Source organism: Bubalus kerabau, chromosome 2 (assembly GCF_029407905.1).
Source record: "Bubalus kerabau isolate K-KA32 ecotype Philippines breed swamp buffalo chromosome 2, PCC_UOA_SB_1v2, whole genome shotgun sequence".
Taxonomy (NCBI): domain Eukaryota; kingdom Metazoa; phylum Chordata; class Mammalia; order Artiodactyla; family Bovidae; genus Bubalus; species Bubalus kerabau.
The window spans coordinates 102,856,137-102,879,762 of NC_073625.1; the positions used below are offsets into that span (position 1 = coordinate 102,856,137).

General features: G+C 43.4%; 1 protein-coding gene and 1 long non-coding RNA gene across 3 annotated transcripts in view; one reads left to right on the forward strand and one right to left on the reverse strand.

Annotated features, from left to right (window-relative positions):
- The window catches only part of LOC129643508 (uncharacterized), a 39,716-nt gene extending 22,732 nt beyond the window's left edge, over positions 1-16,984 (reverse strand). Inside the window, exons 1-3 of one of the 2 annotated variants that reach the window (XR_008710340.1) lie at positions 16,683-16,984; positions 14,870-14,972; positions 8,060-8,192 (exon numbers count right to left, since the gene is read on the reverse strand). This is a non-coding gene — a long non-coding RNA (uncharacterized LOC129643508). Of the gene's footprint in view, positions 1-8,059; positions 8,193-14,869; positions 14,973-16,682 lie in introns of those variants that run through there. The other variant, XR_008710339.1, reaches the window with a different exon arrangement.
- Positions 1-23,175, forward strand: part of PLCXD2 (phosphatidylinositol specific phospholipase C X domain containing 2) — a 52,250-nt gene extending 29,075 nt beyond the window's left edge. Inside the window, exons 2-4 of the mRNA XM_055568134.1 lie at positions 7,784-8,244; positions 15,663-15,904; positions 22,270-23,175. Of these exons, the coding sequence (XP_055424109.1) occupies positions 7,784-8,244; positions 15,663-15,904; positions 22,270-22,429 (863 nt within the window). The 3' untranslated portion in view covers positions 22,430-23,175. The remainder of the gene's footprint in view (positions 1-7,783; positions 8,245-15,662; positions 15,905-22,269) is intronic.
- The last annotated feature ends 451 nt before the right edge of the window (positions 23,176-23,626 follow it).

Below are 23,626 nucleotides of genomic sequence, written 5' to 3' on the forward strand. Positions count from 1 at the left end.
GCTGTTTCTCAGCCTGGTTTTCTTTATAGCCATGCTAACGAGAACTTTGGGCCATTTCTATTCCTGCTCAGCGCCCCCACCCCCCAAACAATGACATTTTAATTCCACAGATACACTGCACGGTACATCTGTTTGGGTATTCTCTTTATGCTTTACCCATAAAAAGAAGGGTTTTTCATCCCCACAAAACCAATTTTTGCTTCCTTGGGGCAGTGTCACCCGCCCTGGGAACATATAGCCTAGCAGCACCAATACATTGAGTGATTTGAGTAAGCACTGGGTGAGAGAGTGGCCTTCAGTAGGCAGACCTGGAAGGGGCTCATGAGCTTCAAGGTTAAAGGGCCCCCTGAGGGTGGGGTAGTACCTAAGGTAGGTGAGAAGAAATTTTCTCGAATATATGAGATCATGTGTTTTTTGACCTGGGTCACCATCCCCACCTCCCCAGATGCCACCCCGAGGTATGTTAAAGAAGATTTTCTCTCTTCCTCATTGTTCAGTTGCCAAGTCGTGTTGGACTCGTTGCAACCCCATGGACTGCAGCACACCAGGCTTCCCTGTCTTTCACTATCTCCTGGAGTTTGCTCAAACTCATATCCATTGAGTCAGTGATGCCGGCCAACCATTTCATCCTCTTCCTCTTATTCTTCACTTAACTCTTGTTTCATCCTTCCCTCTCTGTTTTTAAGTGTAGTCACTACATAATCGAAAATGCCATTGTGTTGTTGATGGTATGTATCATTTCATGGTGGTGACTTGAATTGTTTGTTTTATTTAGAGACCGGCTTCCCAAGAAGCTTGCTTTACACTCTTTTTAATTAAGTTCAGAAAAATGGCTACTATTCCAATTTGCCATAAATGGGTAATGAAAGTGCTTTAACTAAAAACTGTTGTGTGTTCACTTGAGATCTCCCAATTCCCAAATAACACCCCTTAGAAAGAGTCAAGCAGCAGTTGGTGTTCCAGATAAAGAGCAAACTGACTGTCCCCTGTCCTGACATAGCAGCTCATTTTTTCCTACCTGGTCCCTAAGTCGCTTGAGTCATGTCAACTGTGAGACCATATGGGCTGTAGCCCGCCAGGCTCCTCCGTTCATGGGATTCTCCAGGCAAGAATACTGGGTTGCCATGCCCTCCTCTAGGGGATCTTCCAGACCCAGGGATCAAACCTGTGTCTCTTGTCTCCTGCATTGGCAGGTGGGTTCTTTATCACTTAGTTACCACCTAGAAACCCCAATGCAGTGTAGGAGGAAATACCTAACATAGGATAAATGTCCTGCTAACCTTCTCTTGTTCAAATATCTTTTTCCTTGTGATTTTGCTGCTTCAGTAACTTTATTCTGAACTAAGTAACCCAGTACATATATAAAATGCCCTAATTAAACTTAAGTATCCTCATATAATGACTTACTAGAAGGCATGATAAAGAAGTAAGATGCCCCAATATTTTTCTTTTCTTGCAAACAAGCTGTGATTTTTCAACTGGTCAAAGGGCTGGAGGCATTCCTAGAACAAAAAGGTTGGTGAAGAGAGCTGCTCCTCAGACATGGGAAAGGCAGTCCACCAGATTATCATCTGAAGATTTGAAAGTACTGGAAGACCAACCAGAGAAACTGATCCCAAGAAGTCCGAGAGCTTGTTGGCAAAGGATAATCTTACATTTATAAGCAGGGGTGCCAAGCCTGGGTAGACAGAATCACCAGGGGAGCTTTTCATATTTTTCCTTCTCAACTCCCACCCCAGAGAGATTTTTTGACTTCATAGGTCTTGACTGGGATCTTGGGCACTTCTGTTTCCTAAAAGCTCCCCCAGGGGATTCTGATGTGCATTCAAGGTTGAGAATCACTACTTTAGATTACAGAGTGCATTCACATACATTATTCAGGGTTTTGTATACATAAAGAGAGGAAGTAGAAACATTTTAATGCCTTTTTATTGTATAAGGAAACAGGAAGGGACAAGAGTAGTAACTGGAAATGAAAAGATTACATAAAAATGTTTTCAAAAATTGGAGGAAAATGCCTTCACCTGTGTAGGGCTAAAATTAGGCATGATATCAATCCATGGAGTGTAGAACATTAAGGAAAGGCCTATTTGTTCTTATTTCCTTCTCTGTTGGAATATTCTTAGGATGACAAAAATTCCCTTCCCAGAGACGTTTAAAGATAGTTATCCAGTATTTAATGACTATTATTTTCTAAAACCTTATTTAGTCTACTCTATAAATGATAAATTAGAGAAGTAAAATGTTGGTTGTTAGACAAAAAGTTTGTTAGAAAATATCATGTTACTATTTCCATGTGCATTTGGGGGCTGTGCATATGATTGGTATGTATAGACAGACAATGTGCCTTCACAGTGATCCTTGCAGCTTTCAGATGGTTATAATTAATAATTCTGCAGATAAAAGTGGCAAGTAACAGCTTGGTTGTAGCCAGCCAAAGGACGATATAGAGCCTACTCTGGGCTCTCAGATTAGAGTAAATAGAAGTCAAGTCACAATGAGGAAGAAGAAAAGTAAGTTGTGATCAGAAAGTAGGATATTGTGTTTTGAGATTTTAAAAGCGGGCAATGACAGAGCTTAGGCGGTGACTCAGAGGCCGAGTGACAGCTACCGTCAACAAGGAAGAGGCTAAGCTGTTATCTCCACATCAGCCAACAAGGTGCAGAGGAACAGTGCTTCAGGTGCATGAAAGAAAATCCTCCAGACCCTAAGTATTTAAGATAAGGAATTCAGTTGATCACTCCTTTTTCCCTCTAGTTTCCAAGTGACAGAGAGTGACTAATAATAACAGTAACAATAGTTCAGCACTTAGTATGTATCAGCATTGCTCCAGGCACTTTGCATGCATTCCAACATTCACAACAATTTTTGTGACAATCAATATGATCATGCCCATTTTACAGATGAAGAAACTGAGGCATAGGGTAAGCAGCTTACCCGATATGCATTTTAAACACTGTTGGACAGAATTGGGATGAGAGAATATTTTATAAAAGCTATCAGCAAAGTAAGTGCATAGAGTCAGAGGAAGGGGCCTGGTGAGATATGAGGCCGGAATAATACATTGGAACTTTGTTGAGGAGAGCCCTAAACACCAGTGACCAGAGTTTGAACCTGATCTGTGGGTAAGAGGGAAATGATGTAATCAGCACTATTGAGACGATCGACTTTTAAATTTGAACAAATTAGGCTGGACTCAAAGGACAAGTCAGGGCTCTGTTGATCCTGCTTATAAGATAGGTAGTGGGGGGTGGGGGCGGTGGCAGGTGAAGATCAAAGGAAGAAACATGTTTGATGTCTTTTTTAGAATTCAGATACTAAGATTAGGTAACTGGTTGGATGCAGGGGGTGAGGAAGAGGGAAGAATTTAATTAGAATCCATAGTTCAAGTCTGAGTGAGTGAACTATTGACAGATTTAGCAGAGGCATTCTGTAGGGACCAGAGGGGCCACATGAGTGGCTGGCTTTATGGAGTACATGGAGAATCTGTCATTTGTTGTGCCTACACCTGCAGGCAGGTGAAGCCTGAAGACCACAGCAGAAGCTGGACACATAAATTTGGAACTTTAGAAGAGTCTGTGCTAGAAATGAAACTTATGGTGTCATCTGCATAATGGGGCTGTGATTAGAAACTTGGGAAGTGGATGAAATCTCTGGGGGTGGGAAAAGGAAGGAATAAAGACCCTTGGAAACTTTAAACTGGGAGACAAGCAGAAGGGAGAAGAGCCAGCAAAGGAGGCCAAAGGAGAGCTGTCAAAGAAGGACAGGCACTCCTGAAGGTGTGCATCGTGCATCACAAGGGAATGGAAAGTGAAAGTGAAAGTCACTCAGTTGTGTCAGACTCTTTGCAACCCCATGGACTATACAGTCCATGGAATTCTCCCAGCAAGAATACTGGAGTGCGTAGCCTTTCCCTTCTCCAGGGGATCTTCCCAACCCAGGGAGCAAACCCAGGTTTCCCACATTGCAGGCAGATTCTCTACCAGCTGAGAGCCGCAAGGGAAGCCCAATAATATATACAAAAATGTAAGAAGGTTCCAGAAAAGAGCTGGCTTAGCAGACCCTCACAGAGGCCATGAAGAAAAAAGCCATTTGGAGTTGTCGATTCCAAGGATATAAGGATGAAGAGTAGCAACACAAGGGTAGGAGGTCGCTTCCAACTGGAAGGAGAGAGTTGATCAGGGAGACAAAGGTCACAGCACTGGCCTCTGTTTCAAGAATTCGACACCCAGAAAAAAAGAGGACAGTCACTTGAAGGGGTGAGACGTGGAAAGTGATTTGTTTTGTTCTTAAGATAAAGAAGACCACTTAAATCTATTGTGCTGCTGCTAAGTCATTTCAGTCGTGTCCGACTCTGTGCAACCCCAGAGACGGCAGCCCACCAGGCTCCCCTGTCCCTGGGATTCACCAGGCAAGAACACTGGAGTGGGTTGCCATTTCCTTCTCCAGTGCATGAAAGTGAAAAGTGAAAGTGAAGTTGTTCAGTCATGTCTGACTCTTCACGACCCCATGGACTGCAGCCTACCAGGATCCTCCATCCATTGGATTTTCCAGGCAAGAGTACTGGAGTGGGTTGCCATTGCCTTCTCCATAAATCTATTGTAGTCAGAGATTTTTTAAAAAATGCCCTAGAGAGGATGAGTGAAGATGCACAGGTACTTTCAGGTGGTAGCAGCAAAACCCTTCCTGTGGCAGAAATGGCAACAGAATGAAGTTCTAAACTATTTCCTAACCTTGTCACAAAACAAGCCAGGACTCATGGAGCCATGATCCTGACCGAGTCCACACAGCAGTTGTCTTCGAGAACAAGGCAATGAGGTAGGGGTGCCAGTGAAGGGGGCGGTCACTTCTCTGGGGGAAATGTGTGAATTTAATCCATATATCCCAGGGCAGAGGGAGAGAAACAGTCCTAAAGACAGTCTTGAAACATTTTTTTTTTTGCTGTGCTGGGTCTTGCTGCTCGGGCTTTCTCTGGTTACAGCAAGCAGGGGCTACGCTGTAGTTGTGGAGCACAGGCTCAGGATGAGCAGGCTCGGTAGTTGCCCTGAGACATGTGGCGTCTGCCTGAACTAGGTATGGAACTCGTATCCCCTGCATTGGCAGTTGGATTCTTAACTACTGCATGACCAGGCAAGCCCCAAGACAGTCTAAAGAGTCAAATGTCTTCTTTCAAGGAATAGGGAGAAGAGGAAACTTTGATAATAAATCTGGGGTGGAAAATATTAAGATTTTCCTTTTGTAAGTATTCTTTGCACAATGTAACCTTGTAAATATTCTGTGTAAAGTGTGGGGTATTTTTACCTGGTTTTTCAAAAAAGAGAGAGTTAAGTGCACTCAAGTGTCTGGATATTATTGTTCTCACTCTACGTGAGTGAACTCAACAACTCCCTGGGAAAAAATTAGGTAGAAAGGCAAAAGTATTGACAGTGGTTAATGGGTGAGTGTTGGCTTTGACTGCTGGAGGCCTCGGAAGGACAAACGCTATCAAACAGTCAGCGAACAACCGGCTCCCTTGTCCTGTTCCTTCCTGTCCAGGGGATGGCAGTGGGCAATGCTAGGCAGCTAGAATAGAAAAGGGAGCAGCAGAGAGACTCCGAGTTCCCAGGAGACGTGCGTGCCCTTCCTCTTCCGCAGGATGCGCTGGTGCCTAGAGTGTCCCCATGTATTCAGAAACGGTCCCTGGGGCCCCACGGCTGTCACACTGCCGCACAGTCCTCAGACACAGAGAAAACCCCGGAGGTTGTTAGCACATCTCCCTCTGGGCATGAAACTGGGCTCAGCACCAGCCAGAGAATACCAGCAGGGATTTGCTCTTCTCCATGCTTGGATAATGGCTATTCCCTGATACCCAGGGAAGAATTAAGTACAATACATAACTCATACTATATTACACACTCAATCCCAAACAGCTGGGCTGCTGATAAAATCTAAAAAGAAGAGAGAACTGGCTGTCCTCCATCTGTACATAATGTATTCATAATAAATCTCTCAGTGAAGAGGTATAAAGAGCTCCTATTTCTGCTGCAGCCCAGGGAAGCAGAGCATTCGGCAAGTATCCAGTGAGTCTCATTAGCAGAGACAACCAGTGTGGGAACTCCAGAGGGACTCGCTCCACATTTCTATTAGTAACAGCCATTTTTTACCTGAAACATGCTAGTAATTTTCTTGCTCACAAAATTCACTTTGCCTGAGGATTGATAACTATGCTTTTTCTTAATAGTTCCTGAATACCCTTCATGTTCTAGAGACTACCTAACAATAAAGCATTGCTTGTCACATTTTTTGTTGTTGTTGTTGTTTGTTTTTTGGGTTTATTTCTAAAAAGATAAAACAGTAAAAACCATTCCCAGAATGATTTATTTTCAAGAAAATGGAAATAATAAAACATAAAACAGTAGAATTGTATAAAACCCTACATTATGTATGAAATACCTACTCTAAAACTTACTGAAAAGTATAACTGGTGACAGTCAAGAGTATTCTATATGAATATAAGAATTTTGATTCTGGTGTGAGTCGTAGTGATTAAGGACAAGATTGGCAGAGCACAACACTTTCCTCTTAAATTTTGTTTGCAAAGTGCAGCACCCTGTGAGGAGACCCCTGGGGTCAGAGCCACTCACCAAGCCAACCAAATAATAATGGTTGACACCAGATAGAAACTGATGACAAAATGGAAGATATTTGTTAAAGATAATTTTTACTTAAGTTACTACTGAAATATTTTCTCACTGTAGTTAGAAAAGTGTCTCTCATGGTCATTTAGACTTTATAACAGTAAGATCGTCTCAGTGTCTAGGAGGATCCTTACCCTCTTTAAGGAAGAGAAATACAACATGCATTTGATCATTTAATGGCAATTTTGGCTTATTAAGAGATGATTTCAGAAAGGGGCATATAACTAACCAAGGCTCTTCAGAATTGCTTATATGATCTGTTAAGAAATCATTCCCACTGATTTATTTTTACAATAGGAAAATAGTATATACAAAATTGTAAGAAGGCAGTTTAAAAAAAAATCAGCCTTTCTTAGAATTTAAATGCCTGACCCATCATTACTGAGATAGACAGAGTTGTCTTATCTTTTCTTTCAATACCTGCTTGAATAAAGCAGCTGTGCCACCATTAAATATTCTTCTATGAGGTACACTTAAGCAACCTCTAGTTTGTATCTATTAGGAATATTCTTCAGAAGAAATCTTTATTTTTCCAAACATTAGTTTAGTTCTTCGGAATAGATTTCCTATTGAAAATGAATTTTCTGAAATGAAATTACTAGATTAAATGGTGTGAATATTTTAAAGGTCTTCTCAAACATTTTTCTAAGTACCTTTCCAAAAGGGTATTTATTAATTTACCTTATACCAGCAATGTATGAAATTATCATTTTACTCCTGGCTGTAAAGTGAAAAGTAGAAGTTGCTCAGTCGTGTCCGACTCTTTGCTACCCCATGGACTCTATACAGTCCATGGAATTCTCCAGGCCAGAATACTGGAGTGGGTAGCCTTTCCCTTCTCCAGGGGATCTTCCCAACCCAGGGATCAAACCGTGATCTCCCACATTGCAGGCAGATTCTTTACCAACTGAGCTATGAACAAGCTGCTAATAAGACTACATTACCTTTATTTGTGTTTATTTCATCCCTTGCAAGCTTGAAAATTTTTGCAACTATTTGTTCACAGTATTCTCTGTGTGTGTACTTCTTTTTTAATTCTTATCTTTTTGGATTATCTGTCCGAGCTCAGTCTCAACTGCTCACCTCCCCTTTGTTGCTTTGTGTAGGCTCCCATGATTCATTCAGCTACTGGGTAGATGAAAAGTCCCCAGTGGGGCCTGACCAAACCCCAGCGATCAAACGCCTCGCCAGGATCTCGTTCGTGAAGAAGGTCATGAAGAAATGGTCTGTGACTCAGAACCTGACATTCCGAGAACAGCTGGATGCCGGGATCCGTTACTTTGACCTGCGTGTGTCTTCCAAGCCAGGGGACGCCGACCAGGAAATCTACTTCATTCACGGGCTTTTTGGCATCAAGGTCTGGGATGGACTGATGGAGATCAACTCATTCCTCACACAGCACCCCCAAGAGATTGTCTTCCTGGATTTCAACCACTTCTATGCCATGGATGAGGCCCATCACAAACGCCTGATTCTCCGGATCCAGGAGGCCTTTGGAAGCAAGTTGTGCTCAGCCTGCAGTGTGGAGAGCATGACACTGCGGAGGCTGTGGGAGAAGAAGTGTCAGGTAGGAGGGAACAGAGAGAAATTTCCAAGGGCAAGAACGGAACTCTTCCTGCTTTTTCAGGGTCACCAGCTCTAAGACATCTCATTCCAGGGCCCTTGGGGTAGAAGCGTAGAGTGTCTGTGATAATAAAAATCTGGTTCCTGGGCTCTCAGATGGCTCCAAGGGCTCCCCTGGGTACCACTGAACTGGGATTGCCAAGCTGCTAAGTCACTTCAGTTGTGTCCAACTCTGTGCAACCCCATAGACGGCAGCCCACTAGGCTCCGCCATCCCTGGGATTCTCCAGGCAAGAACACTGAAGTGGGTTGCCATTTCCTTCTCCAGAACCGGGATTGATACCTGCCAAATATTTACTACATGTTTGGCAACTGGCTGAGCATCTAAGTAGACTTTGAATGACTTGGCCAGAACCAGCCCAAGGCAGAGTTGTGAAACAGGACCAGTTGGCCATTACCATTTTTATATCTCACATCCAGTCTGTTTTCACCCTCCTCATTCCCTTTAGGGATAATCTGTCCCACTGAGCCTTCAACTCAATGTCAGATCATCCCTGACAAATGTTAATCGATAGGTAGAAGCGTCAGCTGACAAAGGCACAGGAAGTGATTCATCTCAGAGGTGTTAACATTTTTAAAGGCATTTGGGTCAGTGGGGGAGACAGAGTTAAGGAAGGAAAAGCCCATGAAGGGATCAAGTCTGGAAGAGCACCCCCAAGTTGAGAAGAGACCCAAACTTAGACCCATGATGCAGAAACTCAGGAAAAGGAGTGTGAGCCTCAGATAAATTCTTCTCTGGTCCCAGAGGATGGTGATGGTGGGAGAGGAGAGCTTTAGGAATGGTCAGGCTCTGATATAGACTCTTTAAAAAGGAAGAAAAAAAAGACCTTTCATTCACAGTTGCTTCCTTACTCATAGATGCATTAACCAAAACATCTTCAAGACGCAGTTATTTTTGAAATGAGAGAAGAGCTTTTAATTAAAAATCAATTTAAGATTACTCATTTGCAAATATATGTTGAACACCAAGTATGTGCCAAGCTCCAAGATCCTTGCCCTGATGGAGATTTCATTCAGGTGGAGGGAGATAGATCATAGGTAATAAATATGATAAATACAGCATATAAAATGTTAGAAAGTAATGGGAGCAATGGAAAAAGAAAGGCAAGCAGCGTAAGGGGAAACCAGGGTTCTGTGGGTTGGAAGATCAGTCACAATTTTAAATAGTTTGATCAGAGTAGCCCTTGTTGAAAAAATGGCATTTGAGGGAGTTAATCTACTGGGGGAAGAGCTTTCCCAGCAGAGGAACCAACCAGAGCAGAGCCCCAAAGCAGGAAGGCGCCCAGCATTGTTGAGGAAAAGCACGAGCTGTGGGGCTGGAAAGCAGAGCAGCAAAGGAAGGCAGAGAGGTGGTAGGGGATCGTAGGGGCCTGGTAAGGACTTGGCTTTTACTCTGAGTGGGGAAGGTTCTGGGAGGGTTCCAAGCCCAGGGTTCTATGGCCTGACTTAGGTTTTGATGGTATCCCTCTGGTTACTGAGAAGAGACTTGGAGTAGAGACAGAAGGAAAGTATGGAAACCAGTGAGGAGAATCTCAGTGGAAAGTGGTCAGATTTTGAACCCAGGAGAAGTTAGAGCTAATAGGGTTTCCTCATTATTGGGAACTTGAGGATTCAAGGATGACTCCCAGACTTGGCCTAAGGAGCAAAAAACACTGGGTCGCACTGTGCACCCCTAAATGGCTCTACAAAGACTAAAGAGTCAACTCTCAGTGTCTGTTAAAGTTATCTAAGGTGTTTTTCTTCACTAAAGCTTTCATAAGTGATATTTTGCCAAACATTTACCACACCTCTCCCGTAAACATAAGTTTATATCTGTTTGGACTCACAAGCCTAATTTGGAGAAACTTTTCCCCAGTGGAATCTCTCTCTTACAACATTAAATAATACTAGTAACAAGAGCAATACTAACATTCATGGGACTTTTACAGTGTGCTAAGTACAGGCTAACTCATTAAATTCTCTCCACAGCACTAGGACATAGGTTGTCATTATTACCCTCATTCTACAGATTTGAAAACTGAGGCTTTCCCAGGAGAACATTGTTGGTGAGTGGCAAGGCGGTCTCAGTCACAGACTGTCAGCTCCCCAGAGTTCCCACAGTTCTCAATGCTTTCCCAGGGCTGTTCACACATTTGGTGATTTTCACAACCAGAGTCATAGATTATGCTAACAAAAACACTTTGGCTTTATTTATAAGCCTCTATTATCATAGGTTTTCAGAGGGTTTGCTGAATGGGAGACAGGGAAGATCTGTGAATGGGCCTTTGAATATGAGGATTTGGGTAAGGTTAAATTTTGAGCTAAATTGGTAAACAGGTTATAATTTTATAATTTTGTACACTGGCTGCCATATTGCATACTAGATCATTTAGAAATTTGCAGAGAAACAGGTAATTTCAGGAGTAACGAATCATGCTGGCAGTGAATTTCTAGCAGAGAGTAAAGCTCTGATATAGTTTTAAGAGTGGGCTAATCAATATCATGGTAATCCAAGCCTACGCTCCAACCAGTAACACTGAAGAAGCTGAAGTTGAACGGTTCTATGAAGACCTACAAGACCTTTTAGAACTAACACCCCAAAAAGACGTCTTTTTCATTATAGGGGACTGGAATACAAAAGTAGGAAGTCAAGAGACACCTGGAGTAACAGGCAAATTTGGCCTTGGAGTACGCAATGAATCAGGGCAAAGGTAATAGAGTTTTTCCAAGAGAACGCACTGGTCATAGCAAACACCCTCTTCCAACAACACAAGAGAAGACTCTACACATGGACATCACCAGATGGTCAACACCGAAATCAGATCGATTATGTTCTTTGCAGCCAAAGATGGAGAAGCTCTATACAGTCAGCAAAAACAAGACCGGGAGCTGACTGTGGCTCAGATCATGAGCTCCTTATTGCCAAATTCAGACTTAAATTGAAGAAAGTAGGGAAAACCACTCCACCATTCACGTATGACCTAAATCAAATCCCTTATGATTATACAGTGGAAGTGAGAAATAGATTTAAGGGACTAGATATGATAGACAGAGTGCCTGATGAACTATGGACAGAGGTTCATGACATTGTACAGGAGACAGGGATCAAGACCATCCCCATGGAAAAGAAACGCAAAAAAGCAAAACGGCTGCCTGAGGAGGCCTTACAAATAGCTGTGAAAAGAAGAGAAGGGAAAAGCAAAGGAGAAAAGGAAAGATATAAGCACCTGAATGCAGAGTTCCAAAGAATAGCAAGGAGAGATAAGAAAGCCTTCCTTAGTGATCAATGCAAAGAAATAGAGGAAAACAACAGAATGGGAAAGACTAGAGATCTCTTCAAGAAAACTAGAGATACCAAGGGAAGATTTCATGCAAAGATGGGCTCGATAAAGGACAGAAATGGTATGGACCTAACAGAAGAAGAAGATATTAAGAAAAGATGGCAAGAATACACAGAAGAACTGTACAAAAAAGAGCTTCATGACCCAGATAATCATGATGGTTTGATCACTGACCTTGAGCCAGACATCCTGGAATGTGAAGTCAAGTGGGCCTTAGAAGCATCACTTGGAGCAAAGAGAGTGGAGGTGATGGAATTCCAGTTGAGCTATTTCAAATCCTGAAAGATAAGCTGTGAAAGTGCTACACTCAATATGCCAGCAAATTTGGAAAACTCAGCAGTGGCCACAGGACTGGAAAAGGTCAGTTTTCATTCTAATCCCAAAGAAAGGCAATGCCAAAGAATGCTCAAACTACCACACAATTGCACTCATCTCACACGCTAGTATAGTAATGCTCAAAATTCTCCAAGCCAGGCTTCAATAGTACGTGAACCATGAACTTCCAGATGTTCAAGCTGATTTTAGAAAGGCAGAAGAACCAGAGATCAAACTGCCAACATCCGCTGGATCATGGAAAAGCAAGAGAGTTCCAGAAAAACATCTATTTCTGCTTTATTGACTATGCCAAAGCCTTTGACTGTGTGGATCACAATAAACTGTGGAAAATTCTTCAAGAGATGGGAATACCAGACCACCTGACCTGCCTCTTGAGAAACCTGTATGCAGGTCCGGAAGCAACAGTTAGAACTGCACATGGAACAACAGACTGGTTCCAAATAGGAAAAGAAGTACGTCAAGGCTGTATATTGTCACCCTGTTTATTTAACTTGTATGCAGAGTACATCATGAGAAACGCTGGGCTGGAAGAAGCATAGGCTGGAATCAAGAATGCTGGGAGAAATATCAATAACCTCAGATATGCAAATGACACCACCCTTATGGCAGAAAGTGAAGAGAACTAAAAAGCCTCTTGATGAAAGTGAAAGAGAAGAGTGAAAAGATTGGCTTAAAGGTCAACATTCAGAAAACGAAGATCAGGGCATCCGGTCCCATCACTTCATGGGAAATAGATGGGGAAACAGCGGAAACAGTGTCAGACTTTATTTTTCTGGGCTCCAAAATCACTGCAGATGGTGACTGCAGCCATGAAATTAAAAGACGCTTACTCCTTGGAAGAAAAGTTATGACCAACCTAGATAGCATATTCAAAAGCAGAGACATTACTTTGCCAAGAAAGGTCCATCTAGTCAAGGCTATGGTTTTTCCTGTGGTCATGTATGGATGTGAGAGTTGGACTGTGAAGAAAGCTGAGTGCCAAAAAATTGATGCTTTTGAACTGTGGTGTTGGAGAAGACTCTTGAGAGTCCCTTGGACTGCAAGGAGATCCAACCAGTCCATCCCAAAGGAGATCAGTCCTGGGTGTTCACTGGAAGGACTGATGCTAAAGCTGAAACTCTAATACTTTGGCCACCTCATGCAAAGAGTTGACTCATTGGAAAAGACCCTGATGCTGGGAGGGATTGGGGGCAGGAGGAGAAGGGGACGACAGAGGATGAGATGGCTAGATGGCACCACCGACTCGATGGACATGAGTTTGAGTAGACTCAGGGAGTTTGTGATGGACAGGGAGGCCTGGCATACTGCAATTCATGGGGTCACAGAGTCGGACACGACTGAGTGACTGAACTGAACTGAATCTATATCATTCAACAACCAACACCCCTAAAATTATGATGGAAAGAGACTGTGATGACATGTCAGAAAAAGGTCTCATGTCATCAATTTGAATTTTAGGGCTTCCTTGTTCCACTTTCTTTCCCAAAGATTTCCCTGCCATGCCTCTTAAAAGCTGAACAAGAGATCTCCAGCAGAGCCTCAGTTACCTCCCCACTGTTGGAGCACACCACGCTGGCAGCTAAACTTTATTCATTATGTAGTGAGCTGCCTTGCGTGTAACCCCCAGAGTATTTTATTACCATAATTTAATGGCAAGAAGTGTACAACCATTCAGTCACATTTCATTTACTCCATATGCAATTACATCCCAGCTCACAGGTATGTGCCGGTACATTAGAGGCTATGGGTTTTGAAGGTACAGTGAATGAGAAGATTTCATCTACAATTTGGCAGTATTAGAATCTTAATGAGAAGGTAAGAAGAATATGTGACACTAGTAAAATATAAGACAACTGATATACAATTACGAGATGAAACTGCCTCAAATGTACTGTATGAAGAAACGCGTTTGTAAGCCATCAGTTGAAAAACAGTATATAGTCTAAACCTACATCCTGGGGCCCTTGGAAAAGAATGATCAAAATAAGAGGTCAATTAAAGAATAATTCTATACAGGAAATGAGATTTTAAATCTGAGTCTCGGGAGAAAACTGGCGCATGAATTGCTGAGCTGGAGGGAAGAATATCTCATATGGGAAATACAGCAGAGTGAGGTCGGGAGTCTGATGCCAAACACAGGCCCCGGGCAAGCTGCTGCCCCTAAAATTCTGTAAAAAGAGTCCTGGTGTGCTAGGCCAACCCCCTACTGTAAACAGAAATTACCCCTCTAACCTTCAGGATCAGATTACTTAAGAGGCTCCTGAGGAAAGGCATAAAGCCCCTTTTGTAGAATGTGTCTTTTTTGCACATTCTCCAAGGCAGAGTGAAGAACGGCACTGTCCTTTCAACCCCTGACCCTCTGCCCAGGGACCAGGAGCACAGGAAGTGGTCTGACGGGCCGTGTTGAAGGATCATGCAGCCTTCCACCTCTCCTCTCACTATCCATTTCACAGCCAGCTCTTCACCCGTATGGATGTTGGAGACCCCGGCCTTCCAAACAAGCCAGTTACAACGCCAGCAGGAAATCCTCCCCAATCTCCCAGGCAATCTGCTTACGATGAGCCTGTGATTAACCTCATTAACACATGTGTTTACCACAGACATCATTAGTAGTCAGTCAGACATTACTCAGAGCCATTAAACACAACGAGAACAACCATTAGTCTGTTCAGTGCACGGAGCCTGGCGCTCCCTTGCTCCAGGCCTTCCAGAGCAGTTAGGCTCCTTAGTCACCAGCTGAATGTGCCCCGGAAACAAGACCCACATTCAGAGTCTTGCCCTTGGGTGCCTGGAGGATTATGCTCTCAGGCCAGCTATCCAAGGATTGCAGTCCAGGGAATGTAAATACACAGGCTGGACATTCCCTTAGGAAAGAATCCCTGCCACCCAGGAGGAGAGAAAATACACTACTGACCTCGGTTCGATTCCTGGGTCAGGAAGATCTGCAGGAGAAGGGATGGGCTACCCACTCCAGGATTCTTGGGCTTCCCTTGTGGCTCAGCTGGTAAAGAATCCACCTGCAATGCAGGAGACCTGGGTTCGATCCCTGGTTTGGGAAGATTCCCCTAGAGAAGGGGAAGGCTACCCACTCCAGTATTCTGATCTAGAGAATTCCATGGACTATGCAGTCCATGGGGTAGCAAAGAGTCGGACACGACTGAGCGACTTTCACTCACTCACTTTGGAAACCTAAGCAGCAGAGCTCTGGACTGGAACAATCCCTGTCTCTCAGCTGCCTTCAGAAGCTAATTAATGCTGCGATGCAGCTGCTAATTATTTTAGCAATATTGCTAGTATCACCACAATCCTGAGAGGTCCCAATGGAGACGCCTCCCCTACTCGAAGTCTTCCCTGTCTTGTGCGGCTCCTGCTCTCCCTTCCTCACCTGGCAGTTTTCCTTCAGAATCATCACACACAACTGAAAACCTGAGACCTCCCGGATTAGTTCAGTGTGTCGATCTCAACCCAAGGGCTCAGGGTCAATTCCGTGAGCACAGGAGTCATAACTTACAGGACCAACCACAAAGGTTCTCCACCTGGGGTCCGGCGATTCCCAAGGGCAGGGGGTCAGGGTAGACTTGAGGAAGTCCATGATTTTGGATGGTAAAAGCACTGCCTATGTAATTTCAGCCTCTAACTGAATATCAGCATAACCGCTGATAGGAGTGTGGCTCATGAACTGCCCTCCTTTGTTCTAAACGTTTCAGGTTCTTATCTTCTATCACTGTCCCTTCTACAAGCAATACCCCTTCCTGTGGCCTGGAAAGAAGATCCCCGCACCGTGGGCCAATACCACGAGTGTGCGCAAACTCATCCTCTTCTTGGAGACCACACTGAGTGAGCGCTCCCCCCATGGCTCCTTCCACGTGTCTCAAGCTATCCTCACACCCAGAGTGAAGACCATTGCCCGGGGCCTGGTTGGCGGCCTCAAGAACACACTGGTCCACAGGTAGGAATGAGCTTCCTTCCCACAAGTGAGGGTTAAAAAAAAAATCTCTTTATCTTGATTTTCTTCTGAATAAACAGCAGTAAAACTATATACTTTGAAGATTTAAAATAACAAAATTCCAAAAGCATAGTATTTGAAAAAGCTGTGCACTTGAGGTGACCTGCAAGAATTGTAGCCAGAGGATCTCTAAATAAAATATTCTGTTGAAATACATATATCATACCATCAATACTCTAAATTTCAATACGAAGGCAAAGCACTTTCAGCCACCAGCAGTCTGCTCCTGTTCACATCGGGCTTGCAGTTATGTCTTGTTCTTGCCCTGCCCTTGAAGCTGCCCAAGCACTCATGCTCTTATGAAGCATTAAATGAAGCTTCTGGGCCAGGTGCTAGTGATTCAGAGGTGGCCCACCCAGGATTTAGGGTGTCCTTCTCCCTTCCTTAGGACTTCCCTGGTGGCTCAGACGGTAGAGTGTCTGTCTACAATCTGAGAGACCTGGGTTCAATCCCTGGGTTGGGAAGATTCCCTGGAGAAGGAAATGGTACCCCACTCCAGTACTCTTGCCTTGAAAATCCCATGGATGGAAGAGCTTGGTGCAGGCTACTATCCATGGGGTCACAAAGGACCGACTTCACTTCTCCCTTCCTTAAGTGACAGTCCAAAGAAGCAGCTCAGGATACCACCCACCATGTCATAGCTTCAGATACATCCTTGGAGCAGAATTGATCCTGACTATACAGTTAGGCCAGAGAAGGCAATGGCACCCCACTCCAGTACTCTTGCCTGGAAAATCCCATGGATGGACGAGTCTGGTAGGCTGCAGTCCATGGGGTCGCTAAGAGTCGGACTCGACTGAGTGGCTTCACTTTCACTTTTCACTTTCATGCGTTGGAGAAGGAAATGGCAACCCACTCCAGTGTTCTTGCCTGGAGAATCCCATGGACAGAGGAGCTGGTGGGCTGCCGTCTATGGTGTCGCACAGAGTCGGACACGATGAAGCAACTTAGCAGCAGCAGCAGCAGCATACAGTTAGGCAGGAGAAGCTCCAGAAATGTTGTATTAAATGATGTTTTTTATCCTGGACACTGATAAATGATAGGTGTTGTCAAGAAAAAGGATGGCTTTTATATATGTACAAGTATGTGTGTATGCCTATGCCTGTGTATAAATGCAATGTTATAAATACATCTACCTAATAGGGCATCCCTTGCAGTCAGAGCTGAGAAAGTTAATATATTTGGGTAACAAGGGATATTTACAAGAATCACTTCGTTCCCAAGTTCTGTTCTAGGTGCTGAGTGCCAGTGTTCAGATAATGAAAGATCCACCCAAAAAATGTGTCCCTGTCTATCTGGTTAGTTTGGGTAGCGTGACTTCCTATAACAGGAGCTCATCTGGCAGTGGTTTGGAAACAACCTGACAGCTCCTGATTGTGTTGGCCATGAGCAGAACTAAAAAACCCCTTTCTTTGTGGCTCTACTGTCTTCATTGAATTACCTGTGGTTAACTTGGGAAAGAGTTTCATAAACCAAGATCAGAATTATGAACTTTTCTTTGTATAGTATATGTTCACATATCCATATCATTTCCTTATGCCTTTGGTAAATTTGTAGAGTAATATTATTTATTTATTTATTCAGTGATGAATAGGAGCTAGATCCAGAGACACAAGATGAATAATCTAGTCTCTGCCCCCACAGATGTACATTCTGTGAGGAAAAATAAACCTGTAAATTTCTGTGTAACACTGAAAAAAGTGAAGTGAAAGCCGTGTCCCACTCTATGCAACCCCATGGACTGTACACCAGGCTCCTCTGTCCATGGGATTCTCTATGATGAAGTCTGTGCAGAGAGTTGTACTTACACGGGAGAGGAAGTCTTTAAAAATAAGGATTGTTTTATCTTATTAGCCTGATATATCTTAGCCCCCAGAGGAGGAAATGGCAACCCACTCCAGGATTCTTGCCTAGAAAATCCTATACACAGAGGAGCTTTGTGGGCTACAGTCTATGGGGTTGCAGAGTCAGACATGACTGAGCATACACTCACATGTTCCCTGGAAATTCACACGTCGAAGTCGTAACCCCCAGTCCCTCAGAATGTGGCTGTATCTGGAGAAAGAAGCTTTAAAGAGGTAGTTAATTTAAAGTGAGGCCCTTTGGGTGAGCCCTGATCCAATCTGACTGGTGTCCTCGTAAGAGGAGGAGATTAGGATATGCAGAGACCCTGGGGATGGGTGTGCACAGAGAACAGACCCTGTGAGGACACAGGGAGGTGGCTGTCTGCAGGTCAAGGAGACAGGCCTCAGGAGAAGCCAAACCTGCCGACACCTTGATCTCTGACTTCGGACCTCCAGAGCTGTGGGGAGATAAAGTTCTGGTGTTCAAACATTTTCTTACAGCAGCCCTGTAAAACTAATGCAGTCCCTTTACAACAGGCTGCCTTTGACAAGCTTCCTGAGGACTCTGAGCTGTGGTTTTTCTCACCAGTTAAGTGGGGTTAGTAACACCACACAAGATTGTGGAGTCTTAACAGGAAAGTGCCTCCCACAGCGCCTGGCACAAAACAGGCCTGCCAGGCCCATCCCCGTAATGGGCCAGCCTTGCTCTCAGTGGGTAGAAAGCCAGAGGGACCTTTCTGAGCTGCTCTGCAGCCTGTGTCTAGCTGTATGTGGCTCAGCTGTCTGCACTGATCTCTTGGTAAAGAGGCCTTGGGGAAGGCTAAGAGTTAAGAAAATAAAGCAGCTCGTGCTCACAGTGGGTTCTGCATTCCCCTTTCTTTGTGAGCAATCCTGGTTATCTGATCCTTGCCCTGGGGAGGGTTCCCTGTGAACACAAAGGTGACACAGAGCTCTTTGTTGGCTCTGGCTTGAGTCAGCCGACGTGCCTCCAGCAAACGCTTAATCCTCATTTCCCCGTGATGACCAGAAGGTGGCACCTGCATTTCATCCTTAAATACAGACAAGCGGGTGGTTTTTTTTTCCCAAGAAGGCTTGAATGCATCAGATTCTGTGCTGCTGTGGCCTTCATGTGGGCCACTCCTTGTTCCAGATCTCTGTCTCCAAAGGAAAACTGCATTTGTGACCCTCCCTTCTCAGGTCATAGCATTTTGTGCTTTAGGAAAGTTTCCTACCTCCACCCTCAAATCTCTCCACCATTATGATTCCTTCTCCCAATACTTACATAGTGCTTATTATATCCCAGGCCCTCCTCTAAGCGCTTTACACATATTACTTAATGTGCCAACTTTATTTGTGTTGTGTGTGCTGTGCCAAGAGGCTTCAGTCATGAGCGACTCTTTGCGACCCTATGGACTGTTGCCTACCAGGCTCCTCTGTCCATGGGATTCTCCAGGCAAGAATACTAGAGTAGATTGCCATGCCCTCCTCCAAGAAATCTACCTGACCCAGGGATCAAAGCTGCATTTCTCATGCATTGGCAGGCGGGTTCTTTACTACTAGCACCACCTGGGAAGCCTCCATTACTTTATTTAATTCCCTCCAAATCTATATGAAGTATTATTATGGTCCCCATTTTACTGGGGGAGAGACTGAGCCACAGAGACTTTGAATAGGTTATAGTCAAATCAAGGGTGTTACCAAGTCTTCAGGAGTCCCAGTTAAAAATGAAAGTACCCCTGTGATAGTGGCCTACTAAGTCCTAATCAGCAATGAATCTAAAAATGCAAATCAATATATGAGATGTGTTTTAGCCCATGGCTGATTGTAGAGTCCACTGAGCAAGGGAAGAGACCCCGAACTGATTATAGTTGTCAGGATAAAAGGGAAAGAAAGAGAAAGACAAAGTGCTGTGTGGCCTTGACCCACAAGGTTGCCTGGGAGAGACTGAGAAGTCAGCTCTGTGCTCGGAAGAGGGAGGACAGCTTCCCAGGAACACGGAGCAGAGAAAGTGACAACCAAGGACAGTGTTACCAAAAGAAGAGAAATGGGGCCATTGAGAAATAAACTCGGTTTATTTTCAGATTTTACCTAGAGAAAATCCTTCCTAAAAATACTCCAATCTCTTAACCAAACATTAGCCCTGGTTTGTGTCTTTCCTGCAGCATCTTCAATGTTGCAAGCATTTAGTGAGCTATTTTACCATAATGTAAAACTTGGTGCTTCGTTACTTCCTCCTCTATACCACCCATGGTGTTTACACTTACTGCTAATAGGAACTATAACATTAAACTGTCATCATTTGTTTACATCTCTGAATTGCAAGCTTCCTTGGACATAACATTCTGGCTTTCACATAGAAAGTCCTCAGATTATAACATGAGACTGACTGTCTGTAAGACAACTGTGAACAAGCACTGGTCTGTTAGGAAGCACACATACTGCTGTATACATATGGAAAAGTGAACCTTGACCCGTACTTCGCACCATATATTAAAATTAACTTGAGATGGATCTTAGATCTAAACATAAAAGCTAGAATTATAAAACTGTTAAAGAAAACAGGAAAATATCTTGTGACTTGGGAGCAGGCAGAAGTTTCTTAAGTTACAGAAACCATAAAAGAAAAAAAAAAAGATAAACTCCATCAAATTAAGGAATTTAGCTCACCAAAATAGGCCATTGAGAAAATGAATAAGCAAGCTACAGGGGAGGATAAAATATTCAAAAAGCATAGTATCCAGAATATATAAATAACCTCTACAGCTCAACAGTTAAAAGAAAAAGAGCAAAAGGGAGAAAGGGTAAAAGAATTAAGCAGATACTTCCGAAAGAAGATACATAAATGGCTAGTAAGTACATGACAAACTGGTCAACATCATTAGTGATCAGAAAAATGCAAAGTGAAACACCATGAGGTAACTTTTCACACCCACTAGAATGACTAAAATTAAAAGAGACAGATAGCACCAAATCTGAGAGAGAATGTGAAGCAACCGGAACTCTCACACTTTGTTCATGGAATATACAATGAAACAACCTCTTTGGGAAAAGATCTGGAAGCTTCTTATAAAACCAAATGTAAATCTCACATATAATAAAACAACTTCACTCTTTGATATTTGCCCAAGAAAAATGAAAGTAAATGTCCATTAAAAAAGACTTACGTAAAGATGACCATAACAGTTTTATTCATAATATCCCAAAACTGGAAACAGCCTGTTTACCCATCAATAAGAAAGTGGATAAATTGCAGTGTACGCATACAGTGGAATATTATCAGGTGATTTTAAAAAAGAACAAGTTGCTGATGTGTGCAGTGACACAGATGACTTTCAAAACCATAATGCTGAGTGAAAGAGCCTTACACACAAGAACAGAAAATGCATGGTTTATGTGTAGTTCTAGACCAGGCAAATTTAATCTGTGGTTAAAAGAAAGTCAGTATAAGAATTGCCTCTGGGAGAGAGGGGGCAGGGATCGATGGGGAATATGAATTCAGGAACTTTCTGGGATGCTGGTAATGTTCTCTACATTGAGATGGCTATGGGTTATGTATATACATTTGTCAAACCTCAACTAGTGTTCACTTAAGATTTGTGCATTTTATCGTGTACAAACTTTATGTCAAAAGAAAAATTGCAAAGAAATACTGAACCCTAGTTAATGATCTTCTTACTGAGGTATTGAGGGGAATGCTAGCGGTGCTAGTGGTAAAGAACCCACCTGCCAATGCAGAAGACGTAAGAGACGCAGGTTCGATCCCTCGGTTGGGAAGATTCCCTGAAGGAGGGCATGGCCACCCACTCCAGGATTCTTGCCTGGAGAATCCCATGAACAGAAGAGCTTGGCAGGCTATAGCCCATAGGGTCGCAAAGAGTCAGACATGACTGAAGCGACTTAGCACACGCACACATATAAAAGTTTGTAGTTGGAATTTGTCAAAAAATATAATATTGATTGATAGGGTCACAAAGAGTTGGGCACAACTGAGCGACTGAGCATGCACTGAGCATGATGGACAGATATGTGGTAAACAATAGAGTAAAACGTTAGTGGTAGAACCTAGATGTTTGAGATGCTTCCTGTAAGTTTATTTCAGTGTCGCAATATGTTTAAAGTTCTCATGATAAAAAAATTTCATGGTTAAAAAAATTAAAGAACCCTCCAATAATTACACTCTTGATCTTAATTTTTCAAGGTCCTGTTGACATTTTATCTCTTTGGTGATTGAGGCAAATAATTTCCTCTTCCAGCACAGAAATTCTGAAAGTACAGGTGTCTGATGAAATTGACATCACTCTGTCCCTCAAAGAGATTATTTAAGTAGACCAATTTGGAGGCAAGGGTGGGGGTTTGTGGTTTATACCTCTATTGACATGCTTCTGTTATATTAACAGAAATGTGTTATTTCCTTTTCTAAACACAATTCTCTGTCCTCTCTTGCCCCAATATTCTCCTGCATAGGAATCTTCCTGCCATCCTAGACTGGGTGAAGACTCAGAAGCCTGGAGCCATGGGGGTCAACATCATCACGTCTGACTTCGTAGACCTGGTGGACTTTGCCACGACAGTCATTGAATTGAATGACCTCCTACAGGAGGATAGAGCTTTGGCTAAATGCTGATTTAATTTTTTATTTAACTTAATATTGAAGTTGTTGATCCAGGCTAGAGTTCTGAAGGGTTTCCTATTGGCCCCTGGGCAGTGATGGTGAAGTGAGTAAGAGGATGGGACATTTTTTTCCCCTCCTCACGAGGTTATTTGGATAAAATTATAGGGCTATTACTTGCATTTTTCCCAAATGAGACTTTTTAAAAACTGAAGTCCAAGGGAAGAAAGCATGTTTCTTATGGTCAAGGTCAGCATCTCCCTAATGGCATATGATGTTGCATATAATATGGGAATGGGGTCTCCAGCTTCCTTTGGGATGCTGGAGTGTCCCCTAATTGGCCCAGTTCCCTGTTGTCTTCCAGGATGCTGTATTTGAGCCAGAGAGAAGGCTGAAGCAGAAAGGCATTCCTGATCCAAAGGATGGCTCAAGGCAGATGTGGACTGCCTTGTGGGGTGGCTCATTCACCACCGTGGGGCTCTGAAGGGAGAAAGGTCAAGCACCAGTTTTCTCTAGGCGTGTTGAATGTCACCACTTCCTCCCCAAGAGTAAGATGTTTCTATCGCCAAGGTATTTCAGCCACAAGCTGTTCTTGGCATGCTTGTGCTTGGTAACTGGTCACCTTCATTCTTCAGATAAACAGTGCATACTGTCCCTGGTATCGGAAAGATGTTTCCCACTTTTAAAACACTGATTCCTCTCCATTTCTTTGGCCCCTTCTTAAAACTGAAAGGAACAACACTGGTACATCTTTGCAATCTGAGGCCCAACAAGAGATAGACATGCATGTCTGTTGCATGCCATATTTCTTTGATCTAATTCTGTAGGTCTCCCCAAAGTGGCTGCCGGGCAAGTGCCTGCATCATTTTGGCAAAGTCCTCTTTGGAGTGGGATCTTCCAGCCAGATTTTGGAATTGCATTTCACTGCTGTCTGTCTAGAACTCAAGTCTGCTCTGTGGGACTCAGCACTAATGGAAGGCACCTTGTCCATGACACCTTGGAGGCAGACACAGGATGCGTGGGAAAGTGCAATGGATTTAAGGAGGCTCCAAGTGGATGTGGAGCCATTCTGTAAATCCTTGAACACAAGACTACCTCGGGAACATTTAGGATGACCATATGTCATCCAGCGAGTAATACCCAGTGTCGGAACACTTCCGGTTTGTGTCTTGATTGTTCTACTCTCTGCAGGTTATTCTGAGCCTACTAATC